The 14,259-nt window shown below is 41.6% G+C and overlaps 2 protein-coding genes across 2 annotated transcripts in view; both read right to left on the reverse strand.

Moving 5' to 3' along the window:
* Nucleotides 1-11,442, reverse strand: part of LOC132916794 (uncharacterized) — a 40,548-nt gene extending 29,106 nt beyond the window's left edge. Inside the window, exon 1 of the mRNA XM_060977122.1 lies at nucleotides 10,736-11,442. The gene's annotated coding sequence lies outside the window, so the exon portion shown is untranslated. The remainder of the gene's footprint in view (nucleotides 1-10,735) is intronic.
* Nucleotides 11,443-12,217: 775 nt separating this feature from the next.
* LOC132916235 (myosin regulatory light chain sqh) lies at nucleotides 12,218-14,057 on the reverse strand. The gene is made up of 4 exons (XM_060976051.1): nucleotides 13,960-14,057; nucleotides 12,847-13,046; nucleotides 12,558-12,771; nucleotides 12,218-12,473 (listed from the first exon to the last, which is right to left on the reverse strand). The coding sequence occupies exons 2-4, from the start codon at nucleotides 13,034-13,036 to the stop codon at nucleotides 12,353-12,355; spliced, it is 525 nt and encodes a 174-aa protein (XP_060832034.1). The 5' UTR covers nucleotides 13,037-13,046; nucleotides 13,960-14,057; the 3' UTR covers nucleotides 12,218-12,352.
* Nucleotides 14,058-14,259: the final 202 nt, after the last annotated feature.

Here is a 14,259-nt window from a genome sequence, read left to right on the forward strand (position 1 = left end):
CTGGACGCCGTGGATACCGTTCCGAGTTACAAAGTTCAAGATAGAATTACCTGAAAAGTATCGGTAACTCTATATTTCCGTTTGCCGCGTGAAATTCTCCAACGACGAGTCCAATACAAATGAGAAAAATTAAGATACACCGTTGCGAAATCTCGGCTGCCTCGTGGGTCAGTCTGGAACCGCGCTCCGCTTATCTTAACCCGAATACAGTTGATCGGTTGTTATCGCGTTATTAAATAATTCCAAGACTTGATATTCGTCGTATCCGCGTCCGACACACAGCGGTTTCATACTGTCAACATCCTGGTCAATGCCTTACGGCGACTCGTTCGCCGCACGAGTTACAGCATCGAGTTCGACAGCAATCTCGTGGAGGCGAGCAAAGTTGCCCGGCAATTGTGAAATATCCGCGCAGATCGTCTACTCGGCAGACTGTACCGTGTTGCGAGGTCGACCTGTACGGATGAACCCGTACGGGTTCTAGCAGCTGGTTGGGTGCCAGCGCCAGCCAACGTCTATGCTTTCCGACGTTGTCCGCTGGTATTATAACCAGGAAGATGCGCGCGCCCGATCGGAGACGTAGTCTCTCTCTCTCTCCTATCTTATTGTGAAAATCGCTCGAGCCTCATTACCTCAACCTCTGTCACCTTCCGGCTTATTTTCATTCCTCGGGCCAGACTCGGATCGACGATGACGTATTGTATCCTCGTGGAACGTATGCGAACGACCAAGTACGTGCATCGATCATCTTCTCTTTTCCTCTTTTCCCGATTTCCTCGTAGCATAGCAAGTTGCAAGGGTGGTTCTCGCGGCTGGCCAGAGGAGCAGCGGTTAAACGTTCGACGCGTGCTTCGCATTCGCGAATGACGTTTTTCCACAGGCATGGCGAGGAACGAAGGAAGAAACAGAGGGACCAAGTGCGAAGCTGGCATGCGAATCGCGATTACATTCGTCGCGATCGTACGTGTACATACACACGTATACGTATCTGTGTATAATGACGCGTGCACGCGATATTCCAGCTGACCCTCGTTCGCGTAATCAAGCCCTCTGCACTCCTTTTTTCCCGTGGCAGGCTGTCTTCGTGGCATTTGGTTTTGTCGTTGGTTGAAACGCGCCGTTTTACGTATGCGTTCACGCGAGAATGAGGGATCGCTTCGCAGATTTATTCGCCACAAAGGCACAGCTTTTCAATCTCGTTATTTACCTGTGCCGAGTCGCAGATCGCAAAACGACCCTCGCTACACCCTTCGTTCAACTCGCAGCGAGCTCGCAAGACCATAAAACGAAGTTACAGAATAAAACACGAAAGAAATTGCTGTGCATTGGCAACGACTTTTCAAGTATCGAACGCGTTTCACGTCTTGTCGTATTCCAAGCTCATCGTCAACATTTTGTTTGCAGAATAGCCGCCTGTCAGCGGTCATCCGTGCTATCGTCTCGAACCTACCTTTCCTTTTATTCTTCTCCTCTCGTGTGTATTTGTGATAGAGCTAAACGTGGCAGCGAGAAGGCGATCGAAATTCCGCGCTTCAATCTGCCGTCGCGTGTCTCGCACGTTGTGAGCGCAGCGTTTCGAACAGCTGTATAATTTGGAATGCGGACAAAGTGCATTACATAGGTAAGGTTCGTGGAATATCGTCGACTGTGGAAGAGCGTAGGCGCGTAAAGAGTCAACCGTTGGAATTGAACGGGTCAAGTTACGACGATGTGCCAAGCGGTGAAGTAATCCAATAAACTCATTGTCAGCTGCCGCGAACCTTACGTCGAGCTGCTCGCGAAAACCCTTTTCTTATTCGATTAGACCTCTGCTTCCCCTTAGCGGACATTCGCGCGCGAATTGTTGTGCGCGTTCGTAACTTCCTTCTTTTCTTTCATCTACGAACATTTCGATCGATCAACAACACATTCAAGCTTCGACTTTTAACGATTATCTTAATCGGCACTACCGGCATTTGAGACGTAGCTATCTCTACCAAAGCCAATCAAAATGACTGGTCTTTAAAAAATACGTAATAGTAGAATATTGTTATGTTTATTGATGTTGATCTATTCGTCGGAGATGATAGGACACCGGAGCCTTTCTTTCGGAATGTTTGAGAAAGACCCCAATACTTTAGTCCAGACTTTTTATTATAGCCATACTTATACAATAGAACTGAGAAATAGCAAGTCAATAATGATTATCCGAGATTTATGACAGTGGGCTTGTGCTCGAAGTGACATAATGGGTCACTGAACGTAGCCACGGTCACGGAAGGGACGTGTACCTAACAGAGGTATAAAGTAATTAAATAACTCTCCTTAAAAACAGGGATTGACCTGAGGAATACGGAGAGCAGTATATAAGAGCAGTTCCACTTGGACTGAGGTTCAATCCGATAAGTTCGACTAGTTCAGTGAACACGTACATCGAGTTCCTAATCGCAATCGTCATCCCGTTGACCGTGTATTCGTTATCGAACCTAATTTATCGTCATCGACATCTCAATCACTCAATCATCGATATCACTTGTTAATCTCTGTAATACATTCACATAAATAAACATCATCTGGTAATGACAACGATGGCCAACTCGCAGCAAGACTCATTACACGCCTCGCTTTCTAAGAACGTCCCGACATATTATTATCTTACAAAAGGTACTTCATGTTCTGAGATCATAAAAATTATATAACAACAATTTTAATAATAATAATAAGTACAGTAATGAAGAATATTCACAAAATCTTTGGTAACAAGAATATTAAAATAAATTTCCATTGGCAAATATAAGAAGTATAATATAATAATATAACAATAAGCGTAATAGAATAAATAAAATACAAATATAACTTAAATTATTAGATACAAAATTTATCATTCGTCACATTTCTTACAAACGTAAATTTTCTTCTGCGTGCATTTTCCGCATACATATACATCGGGTCGTCTGTGGAAAACGGGGCGTGTAATGAATCTTTCTACGAGTTGTCCATCATTGTTGTATACCAGATGATATTGATTGAAGAGAATGTATTGCAAAGGCTAATAAGTGATATCGGTGAGTGAATAATTGAGATGTCGATGACGATGAGTTTAGGTTCGATAACGAATACACGGTCAACGGGATGACGATTGCGATTAGGAACTCGATGTACGTGTTCCCTGGACTAGTTGAACTTCTCGGATTGAGAGTCAGTCCAAGTGGAACTGCCTTTATATACTTCTCTCCGTATCTCTCTGTATTCCTCCGATTAATCTCTCTTTTTAAGGAGAGTTATTTAATTACTTTATACCTCTGTTAGGTACACGTCCCTCCCGTGACCGTGGCTACGTTCAGTGATCCATTATGTCACTTCGAGCCCAAGCCCACTATCATAAATCTCGGATAATCATAATTGACTCGACTCATAAACAGCTATTTCTCAGTTTTATTGTTTAAATACTGCTATAATAAAAAGTTTGGACTAAAGTATTGGGGACTTTTCCAAACATTCCGAAAGGAAGGTTCCGGTGTCCTTTCATCTCCGACACATATTTTTTACAAAGATCGCAAATGGTTGTGGCATTATTATTTTACAGTAGCCTGTTTGACACCATTTGCGCGAATAAGATGAGATCTTTGACGTACTTTGGATCTCAGATGCTCAATGTTCTATCCGTGATTTTTCATTGTCAGCGGCTAGTTCATTTGCTAATTGAAACATAAAATTTTTTCTGGGTATCTGTTCACCTGTGGTTTCCTTATATAAAATCCAGGCATTTATGCCAGCTAAATCTAAAATATTAAAAAATACTTCAAGCGGCCATCTTCCTCATCCCGACTTCACGCTATATCTTTTTGCCATTTGGTTTGCCATATCTACCCCAAATTTTCTTTTCTTATAAAATTAGACCGTTTCAGGTAGGCCCTTTTTTCTGAATACGGAAATCCAACGAATAAAACAAAATTAAAGTTTATTATATTATTCCCGCAAAAGTCATTGCATCATTGCGGAGAAGAAATGTAACATGAAATATGAATTTTAAAATAAAGTTGTCAAATCAGTCATTTTGATTGACGTGGTAGTTCTAGCGTTAAATAACTTCAACTGAAACGTTTGGAAGTTGAACTGCTCGGCTCGTGCACAGCTCGGTGTTTACAATGCCCCGAAACGACTGCAGTCATTGAAACGATTAATTAATCGTAGAACGTGGATGGAATAGAAACATCAGGCTACGATGATGTTTCGAACGTGGCGCGTAGCACTCGATCATTCAAGCCAAGGCGTATTCGACGTTCGCGTCCTGTGTTCCACAACTGTCGTACGTGAATTGTGTTTAGAAGCGTGGCTTGTAAGAACGTACGTGTGTGTATATGTACACGTGGTTGGATACGTTTCGTATGGAAGATACGTGTACTGAGTCATCGCGTAGTCGGGATAGCAACGCGTAACGGAATAATCGTAAAAAAGGACGCACGAGAAGGTCGACCCATTCACACGAGTCGCAGATCGAAAGGAAAGTTTGGAAAACGTTTGCAAAAACTTACGAGCGAGCGTAATTACGTTACGGTGCATCGACGATACGTTCGTATAAATTACAGGTTGCGTTCGAAGGGAGGAAACGAAACGATATTACGAACGTTGGAAGATCGCAGTGGCGAATTGTCGATGCTTGAAAAAACGACCAACTACGAACAAAAGTATCGCGAATGATAAATAAAAAATGGAAGACGATTCGTCGTAGGATGGTAGCGAATTTAAAGGAACACGCGGCGGTGGTCTATCGAAGGCGAGACTCTCGCAGACAGAAATGTACGAAAAAGGCTAAAAGAGACAGAGGAATTGTAAAACAACGAAGGAAATTAGTTAAGAAGCGATGACAAAGACAAAGAGGAATTTCGATGTTTCCAGGAAGCTACACGAGGCAAAGTTATTTCTATCCGACTGCAAACGTAGGTCAGCGCACCGAGACAATTTCCTGAACGGTTCATCCTACATACGCGCTATCCTCGTTAACGCGCTCTCGCTTTAACCGCGTCTTTAACTTCTTTCGATGTAGCAATACGAAGCATAACCGTGGAAAATGAAATTTATTCAAAGTTTTAAGAACGTCCGGTTCGAATGGCGAAGTCGTCCGGAGCCGACTACCAGAGGAATTCTTTCGCCGTGTTGCAAGCAAAAAGAACTGAAAAAGGGGGTGACGAGCGCGAAGCATCGACGATTGTCGGCTTCCTCTCACGCGCTGGTAAAAACGCGCGAGAAAGACGAGAGGCAAGGTTTTTCTTTTTCCACTTCTCGAACGATCGTGTCAACAGCAATGTTCGCTCTTCTTTCGATAGCGTCGTTCCCATGTGGCACGACGCATCGAATAACCGACTTCCAGCGAAAATATGCTTCGTGTGGTTCAGCGATTTAATTCAACTCTCGCGGTGCTTAATTTACGGTTGCGGAAGTGTACGGTACCGCGTGCTTCCCATGGCTACAGTTCTATCTATATACCGTGGATACAGCTCCGTTGCGAGAAAAGGGCCGCGAAATCTCTTTGGAATTGTTTCACGCGACGCGACTGTCTTTGCTTTGGAATTCCTAGCCGCAAATACATTTGCGCGTTGGAGTAAAAATGAGAAATCAGACGATCGTAGAAAAGTTGCTCTTCGATTCGATACGAAACGAAATGATGCAACGCTGGACGAAGAGAAAAGGTTTGTAATTTAGGGTAGGTCGCGATTCGTCCGTTAAACGATGCCAGTTGCATGGCACGTGGCGCGTCGTTTAAACGTTGACCAGGAACCGTGCAACGGAGTTCGCATCTAACGTGCACGCGGCGGATCTCTGGCGTCAAGGGCAAACATTTTGATCGATACAAACGGTACGAGGAAAACGGTGAACGTGGAGGTACGACGCAAAATGGGTACACAACGTGCACCCACGTACCTACACGAATGTAACATACATTGCCGTGGAGTTAAGTCATTCGCCAGAATTAGAACGTACTGGCAAATGATGGACGTCGGTGTTTCAAATTCGATATACATATATGTATAATGTTAGATATACATCGTAGGCTATTTAGCGCTGGTCGACCGTACGACGGTTAGTCGCGCTGCTTTCAAAACCCACCGCCTGGCCGTAGTGATATTTTATTTTCCCTCTGCCCTTCCCTTATTTTCTTTCGAGTTATTAACGAGATACCTTGCACCGCACTCGACTCTCATTTTAACGATGCTACCGTGCGCCTCGAGTGGCATTCTCCCTCCTTCCTTTGTTCTCTTTTATTATCGAGCCATCGAAATCGTTTCGTACGATTACTCGTCTGCGCTCGCTTCCGTCTACGTAGCTTATGTAACGCGCGTCATCCGCGTGCACGTCGCACTACTCGCTTTTCAATCTAATTTTGACCGCAGCCTACGTTCTTCGTTCCGCGAACTTATTCCACGCGCGAGAATTACGACCAACTTTTCGTCCTTTTCCTTCGAATCTTCTTTCCGATAATCTTCGATGTGACTACGAAGTCGCTCAACTTTCTAACAATTCCAAAAGCTGTTGATACGCCTTATGATATCGAGACTCGGACGAGAAAATGAATTCGAGAGACGAAGCAAGCTTATCGTCAGATCCGAAAGGCTGGCACGCGTGGTGAACCGAGTGGCTGGAGAAAGTTGCTTAAACTAAAATAGCCAATGATTCCATAGCGAGCCGAGGATTACCAGTTAATGAAAGTTAATGAAGAGCGAGCGGAATAAATCGGCCGATCGCGTTGCACGTAGATACGTAGCGGTTGCGTACTCGAGAGCGGCAAAACGGCAACGCTAACTGCATCAGCGACAAGGATAACGACATATCCAGGTTTAGTCTCCGAGACGAGACGAGAAACAGGATGGGCAGGATGCATTGAATTTCAAGCACTTAACACAAAGATCGCCACACTTTCCCTCGGCACGACCCTTCCTTCCACTTCTCTCTCTTCATCGACTATCCCTGTCCGGTTTTCGGTATTGTCGTAACATCGCTGACCCGTGAACGCACCGATCCAATAGGTACGAGTTATCCGAGACTATCGAATTTCATTGTCACTGCACCCTCGAAAAGCGGTATCCGATCAGCCTACGGACAGGTGCGGCACGATTTACAGCCAATCTAGCCCGATTCGTCCGGTTAACGAACCGGAAGGATATATAGTCGTGAATGCCTTCAGAGAAATTTAACTTCGCCTACAGTTTCCAATTAGCCATCGAGATAATTTAATTATCCAAGTATATATATATATATATATATATATATATATATATATAATACGATAGGAACGGAAAGGAGATGGACCATAAAGTGGTGCAACCAGGGATTAGACCAGAAACCGTCTCGCTTCGTCTGGCCAGCCATTTACGGTAGTCGTTATCTGTGCGAGTGGAGCAAAAATAAAATAGCCAGAGGCAGGGAATCGCAGAATTCGCGTAGCTGCGTTACAGTCGATGGTATGTTCGATGTATATTCCGCGGAGATTAACATCCCTCGTGATAGTGATCGTCTGTTGATAGAAGAGGAAATGCTCGTAGGGCGGTAGGTCGGTCGTTTTGCGCGACAAAGAGGTAGAGGAGGATGCAAAGGCAAAGGCAAAAGCAAAGGCAAAGGAAGAAATCGATACGACGCCTGCGCGTCGCGGGACCTAACCCCGCTCGAATCGGCGTCGTTCGTCCTACTCGAAGCTACTACGCTTTTCCCATCCTCCCTTACCGCCGAACTTGCCTTCCAACCGCTTTCGTTATCGAAACGGAGAGCACCCTCTTGGCCAGTAACTCACCACGTTTTATTGCCATCGAGCGACGGCTGCCGCTTCATGGGGAGGAATCATCGATGCCAGGATATCCACTGTGTAGATACACTGTACGTATATGGGATGGGGGAGAGGTGAGCTTCTGCTGGGCGGACCGCTGCGATCTTTTGCGTTCGCCTAATGTTGTCTAGACGTCCTCGTGACACAGCAAACTTTAACCCACTCGCTGTATACAGCGACTGACCCGGATATTTTGGCTCGAGATTAAATCACTGTTAGACGTCCGTTCAAGATGTTTAAGAGATGTTAGCTTAGATCTATAGATGTACGTTCGTTTATGTACACCGAACTGCACTAACGCCGACCATCTGCCAGGCTATCTCGGAGGTTTACGCGTGTAACCGTGCGACCATCGTTTTCGCAATAATCGCCACGTCCGTTTGTTTCTTCGCAGCTAAAGAAACGCGAAGATACGCAGCGTCGATGGGAACGTCGATTATCCTTACAAAAGGGTCAATTCCATTTCACGGTGTACGATCGCGTGATCCGGCGATCCACACAGCTACGCAATTAGAACTATATTATACTTCGTTATATTAGAACCCAATATAACAAAGTTCGAACAGGTAACGAACAGGTACAAATACGAAGGAAAGTAATGGCATAAGATGGTCTAATCGCCTACAGCTTCACCGCAACCAACAACGATATCAAAGCGGTGTGGCTTAAATTCTAACGTAAATCGTGAGCGCTTTAAACGCACGAAGCAACTTAAAAGCGATAGATGATTATTTAAGCAATGATTATTATTTAAGCTCAGCATCGTCTCCGCGATAGTTTCATACGAACCGAAAGATCGTATCCGGCGAATGAGTAAATACGTCACTCGAGGATCATACTTTTATAGATAACGTAATTATACGTCGTGTGGTGGCGATCGACGGTTCCGATAGAGCATACCGAATAGCATCATCGATCCCAGATTTATTTTTCGTTCATCTTGGAACACGTTGGACCGGCTTCCACTCAAGGAGGATGTTCGTCGAGTGGCCCTCGTTGTTTGTTCGCGTGTAGACTGACACAGTTACAACGCACTGTCGCTTCTATTCGACAACTTTACCCACACTATCAACCAGCGATTCTTTTCATCTTTTCGCTTGCAATTTCCCCTACATAGCTAGCAAGTAAATGCTTACTTGGGTCGACCCTGCGTTTCCTACCGAGACTCCACACCGTGATATTTGCGAATATCAGTCGAAAAGTTTAATCAACGTCGAAGCCTGACGTACGAACCAAGTGAACACACCTCAGGCGATCGAGTAGTTTTATAACAATCGTGGCTGTAGGAAAAACGTGACATTGTATCGTATAAGGTTTCTCAGTATGATCAGGCAAACATCATCAATTCTGAAAGTTTTTCGCAATTTTGCGATTCAACGTCGCTGACTAGATTTTGCGAAATATTTGATTATACGTATAATTATACGTTTGAGATTCGATAGAATAATTCCATATGATTATATACAGGTATATTTGCAAATCCGTTTTATAGGGTATTAAGCACGATGAATTAGGTTATGTTCTGGTCGAACGAACCTGGAAGAATGTTACGCAACAAAGTGATCAATTTTGTAAAGCTATTAGCAGTATCGAACAGATGTTGCCTTTAGGTGTCTACCGTAGAAGAACAAGGTGACACGAAAGGAAACGGGGATTCGCGACACACAACGTGAAATCGCGTAACAGATTTAACGTATTACTTACTAGTGTATCTGGAACAACCTGTTCGAAAACATGGCCGCGGATTAGAGACGTCCCTGACTTGTATGTAATTAGCCTGATCATACCGCTTCCATGTCTATTCGTTTTAACGGAAACTTGATTTCAGCAAGAACAATCATTTTTATGACTCGATTTTCCAGCACCTCGCACACATCGATAATATTTTTATTACGCGCGCTAAAACTTTCGCTTCGCACTTGGCTCGTGGAACAATATAGTATTTTTATTTTTTCTGTTAAAATATCGTTGACGAATATTTCGTAGTCGATCGTTTCAAAAACGACTGTTTCAAAGTTGCGAGCATACGAGTTTTATTTCCTTATTATATAAAATAACCGAACCGATAAAACTAGCTCGTGAAAGTTCGTCGTCGTCGAACGAGGCAAATTAAATTCGTTCAATTTCAAGACTCGTTACATTTTTGTGTTAATATTCTTATGCAGTCGTAGAAGCACGTTATGCAATATCAAAGTGATATGACCAGTTCGAGCATTGGATCGTATTACACCGAGTATATGCAACGCGCACGGTTCTGTATTATTGTGTTTTTATACGTGGTTTGAGAAAACTCATCGCACCGTTTGCCACTCTCAATCGCTCTCAAGGTGCAGTATTATAACGATGAAAAATCAAGTTACCGACGTTCCGAGCCACGAACGAATACCATTGAATATCGTCTTTTAAAAATTAACGTTTTGAAATAAAGAAGCCTCTTATAATGAGACGCGCGAAGACACCGAGTTTTTCCCTTTGACAGCGCTCTCATCCACGGTCACGTGCTTCGTATGTTTATTGCGACACCGTCTATACCTACATTGTATCTTCTTTTATTCGCGTTAAAATACGAGCAAATTCGCACTCAGAAGTTAATTACGTTCAATTTGAGATACCATACATATTCCATTTTAAAGGTAATATTTCGTGTCATTTAAAATTAAAATTTCTCAGCGACAAAAAAAAAAAAAAAAAAAAAAAAAAAAGAAGTACGAAGAAGAATTACGTTCCTACGTCGTTGTGTGCATATCTGTTGAATATCTAGTTGAAGATAGGAAATATCGAAGTGATTCACGCTCGATTTAATTGACGATCGATGAGCGGTGATGTCGCAGAGAAATTCGAATTCGCGATATGTATTCGAAATGAGTGAGAAAACAATTATCCGGATGATTTAGGTGATAACGAAAGGATAACTATTTGAGAAAGAAGCAGACTCACCGAGGGTAGCCGGAGAGGTCGTCCTGGGCAAACAGCTGATCCGGCTGGCTCTGTGGGTGTCGCTTTCGTTCAAGTTTCTTAATCGTGATCGGCTAACCTCCAAAACTAGCTGCGCAATCGAGTGAACGGGGCGGGGATAACTGATTGCATGGAAGGCAGTTGGCGTTTCCTTTTCGCGTGTCTTGCCAGCGAAACTCAAAGTCCTGTTGCAGTTAAAGCGGCACGTAAAGATCACGAGGATCGCGGATACTAACGAAGGGTGGCCGTTGCGTCATATATCGTTGCCAGGCGAACGGGACGTAACCCAATTCGCGGCTGGCAGCTTCAGCTTCTGCTTCTGTCTCTCGTCTCATCTCTCTTGTTGCTGCTTCGATTTCAGGACATTCACTCACAGGGGCGAACTATGATACACGAGACACACCGCGAATCACTCTACATTCACCAAACAGTAAACACTCTTCGTTATACAGTTAGTGAATGATCGGACGATTAATACAGCCCTTTTCGCGAGGAGATCGGCAAAAGCCGATGCCTCCGCGACTACACTGTCAACCACCGCGCATCCAGTAAATTTCGCCTAGGTATTTACTTCAATGGAACAACCACTGAGCAAAGACGCGACAGGAAAGGCCAACGCGAGCGGCAAGGAAGACGAAACCAAGAGACGAAACGAAACCCGCACTCGCACCAGTGGAAATGATACTGCGGCTTCCTGAGACTTCATTCCGTATATACTGTACATAAACACCAATGCGCAGACGCGGAATAATCGCGCCTGTCATCTACCGAAATCCTTCTCGTCAATTTTACTTTTCCTTTACAGTCGTCACAAGTACATCGATGCATGATTTTTTATTTCTCACATTCCTGTCTTTGAAAGCTTTTTATTGTTCATTTGTCGCATAAAGATAAAGTTGATTGAACTTTTAAAATATCTTTGTCCCGCGTCAATTCGAACAAAAGGTCAAATACTTTGTCAATGTTTATTTTTTCCTATCTCGTCTATTAATAGGAGTAGATAATTTTTTTACGTTTCTTGTGCAGTTGTATATTTCTATTTAAATAGAATAGCCTTCTTCTGTTTTGTATCGAATTGTGTTCAGTTGTAGTATCTTAAATATTAAATGTTATTGTTTATTTTCGTTGGATATGAAAGTCAAATAGAATGGATGTAAAGATAAACGTCATGTTTTTAATATATAATTCATTATTATATTAAAATATAAATACCAACTCTTTAACAACTATATGTTAATGTAGTATATAATATATATTACATATTGAATTTTTTCTATCGATTTTACAGTGATTGTAGTTCGTATTAAGATGTGAATTAATTTTTCTGTTCTTTATCTCCGTTCGCGTAGGTTGTATATATGAACATTTTGATTTGAAATGAATATGACAAATGTTCACGTGCTTTGGGACTTGTACATTTAGGACCTAGAGATAAGGCAGTTGTTCGAAAAATAATATAAATCCTAGATTTTCAGTTGTTCTCATTAATAGAGGATATATAAAATACAAGTGATATTTGAAACTTTACAATTTCAACCATATTAAAAAGTGTTACACGCTCAATCAAACAGATATAAAGAACGGGATATTTCAAATTTTTCACTGTTCGTCCTTGTCTTTAGCACCGTGTTTTAAAATTCGGGTAAATTCTATGTAGTCGAACATCGATCCTTTGATAGGTGCTTCTCGATACATTTCGTCCACGTCGTCATCCGTAAATCTAGATGCACAAAAAATGAACGATGAATTTCTTACTCATTTCAGTAGAATAATAAGGAATACTACGTGCAAAAATAAAAATTACCTGTCTCCCATTGTAGTAAGTAGTTCTCGAAGACGTTCTTCGTTTATGTGTCCTGTATTTTCTTCGTCAAAACAACCAAAGGCGTTCTTAATTACATCTTCCGGATCTGTGCCTTGAAGTCTTTCGCCGAATAAAGTTAAAAACATTGTAAAATTGATAGGTCCTGGAGCCTCATTCATCATTCCCTCCAAGTATTCGTCAGTAGGATTTTTACCTGAAACAAAAATCAATTACCTTGTAAAATTTAAAAAATCTTCACGATACGATAAATAGTTGCTTAGCGTTTTACCTAACGAGGCAAGCATGTCGTGAAGATCTTCTTTATCGATGAAACCATCGTGATTTTGGTCGATCATATTGAAAGCTTCCTTAAATTCAGCGATTTGAGCTTGATCAAACATCGCGAAGACGTTTGATGTTGCGCGTTGTGCACGCTTTTTGGTTGTTGCACGGCGTCCGGCTGTTTTGCGCGAAGACATGTTTGTATTCCTAAAATTATGAATAAAAAAGACAATTACATCATTTAATTCATATTTTTTGTGAGTATGTATTAGTTATTATTTGCTGTATTTTTATAAATTGTTTAATTCATAGAGATAATATTGGGAAGGGAGTAGAGGTTATGTAAATTTGACTACCAGTTAGTTCTTCATGTTGAATTAGAACAGTGTTAAAAAAAAGATAATAGGCACTAGACGTATCTAAAGGATAGTCTTTATTGAGCTACTATTTATTTTTAGACAATTAATTTAGGATATCACGACGTAACCAAAATCAGGATAAAAATAAGATCGTCTACGTGACGGTTTAACAAAGAGGACATTACACTCTACATCTATAGAAATCTATATAAAAATACATATCCGTCATACAGTTTAATTTGAATTTTAAACTATTATTTAAGTAACAAAATTGGGACACTAAAATCTGCTGCACACTCGTTTGAACAGATATTATTTGTAAAATAATATTACACCTTACGTTTTCAGCTCTTCTCAATGCGCTTACATATTTGTTTACCTCAATGAAATATCATGCTACAATTTCTGTTTTATTACTCTTTGTTTCAGAATTTTCGCTCAGCTATATTCGAACAGGCTATATTTGACTTTTGATAAACATTTATTGGTTATAGTTGGAACTCTTATAAAATTGCTATACAAAGAATATCATTGTTTTTAAAGGACAAAAGATATAAAAAATAGCTTCGTTAAGTTACAGAAATTGACAAAAAACGTATGCATATCATTCGAAGAGACACAATAACAATGGCCGTTCTCATAAGCAAAGTTGGGTAGCTGTCAAATATTTTGTACTTTTCAGATTGTTTTCATATCTGCAAATCAGTCATTGGAAGTTTTTGTATTGAAACGTTAAAGTACACAAACGAATTTCTACCAACCTGATTAATAGCAGCTTCGAAACGAGAAGAACTCCAAAAAGCGTACAGCACAGATACTCGTGCACCACTGTGACTCACGTTACGCGTCACTCTATGGTTATTCACCACACCCGGGTAAGTAACGCCATCTAGTGAAGGATCATTTATCCATTACACGAGCCTTTTCTAGACATCCAAAAATTAGGCCACATGCAACGAAAAAAAAAAGAGAATTACGATGACCGATTTTTTCTTCGATATTTAAAATCCGTTAGTGCAATGAATATAATTATTTTAAATTACACATATGAAAATTCCTAT

This window comes from Bombus pascuorum, chromosome 2 (assembly GCF_905332965.1).
Source record: "Bombus pascuorum chromosome 2, iyBomPasc1.1, whole genome shotgun sequence".
NCBI lineage: Eukaryota > Metazoa > Arthropoda > Insecta > Hymenoptera > Apidae > Bombus > Bombus pascuorum.

Bases quoted from the DNA above. Each gene is read 5' to 3' on its own strand.
- LOC132916235 (XM_060976051.1), bottom strand. From the start codon at position 13,036: ATGTCTTCGCGCAAAACAGCCGGACGCCGTGCAACAACCAAAAAGCGT. The intron at 12,772-12,846 runs GTAAAACGCTAA...TTTTTGTTTCAG, and splicing joins CGACATGCTTGCCTCGTTAG to GTAAAAATCCTACTGACGAA. The intron at 12,474-12,557 runs GTAATTTTTATT...TTGTGCATCTAG, and splicing joins CTTACTACAATGGGAGACAG to ATTTACGGATGACGACGTGG.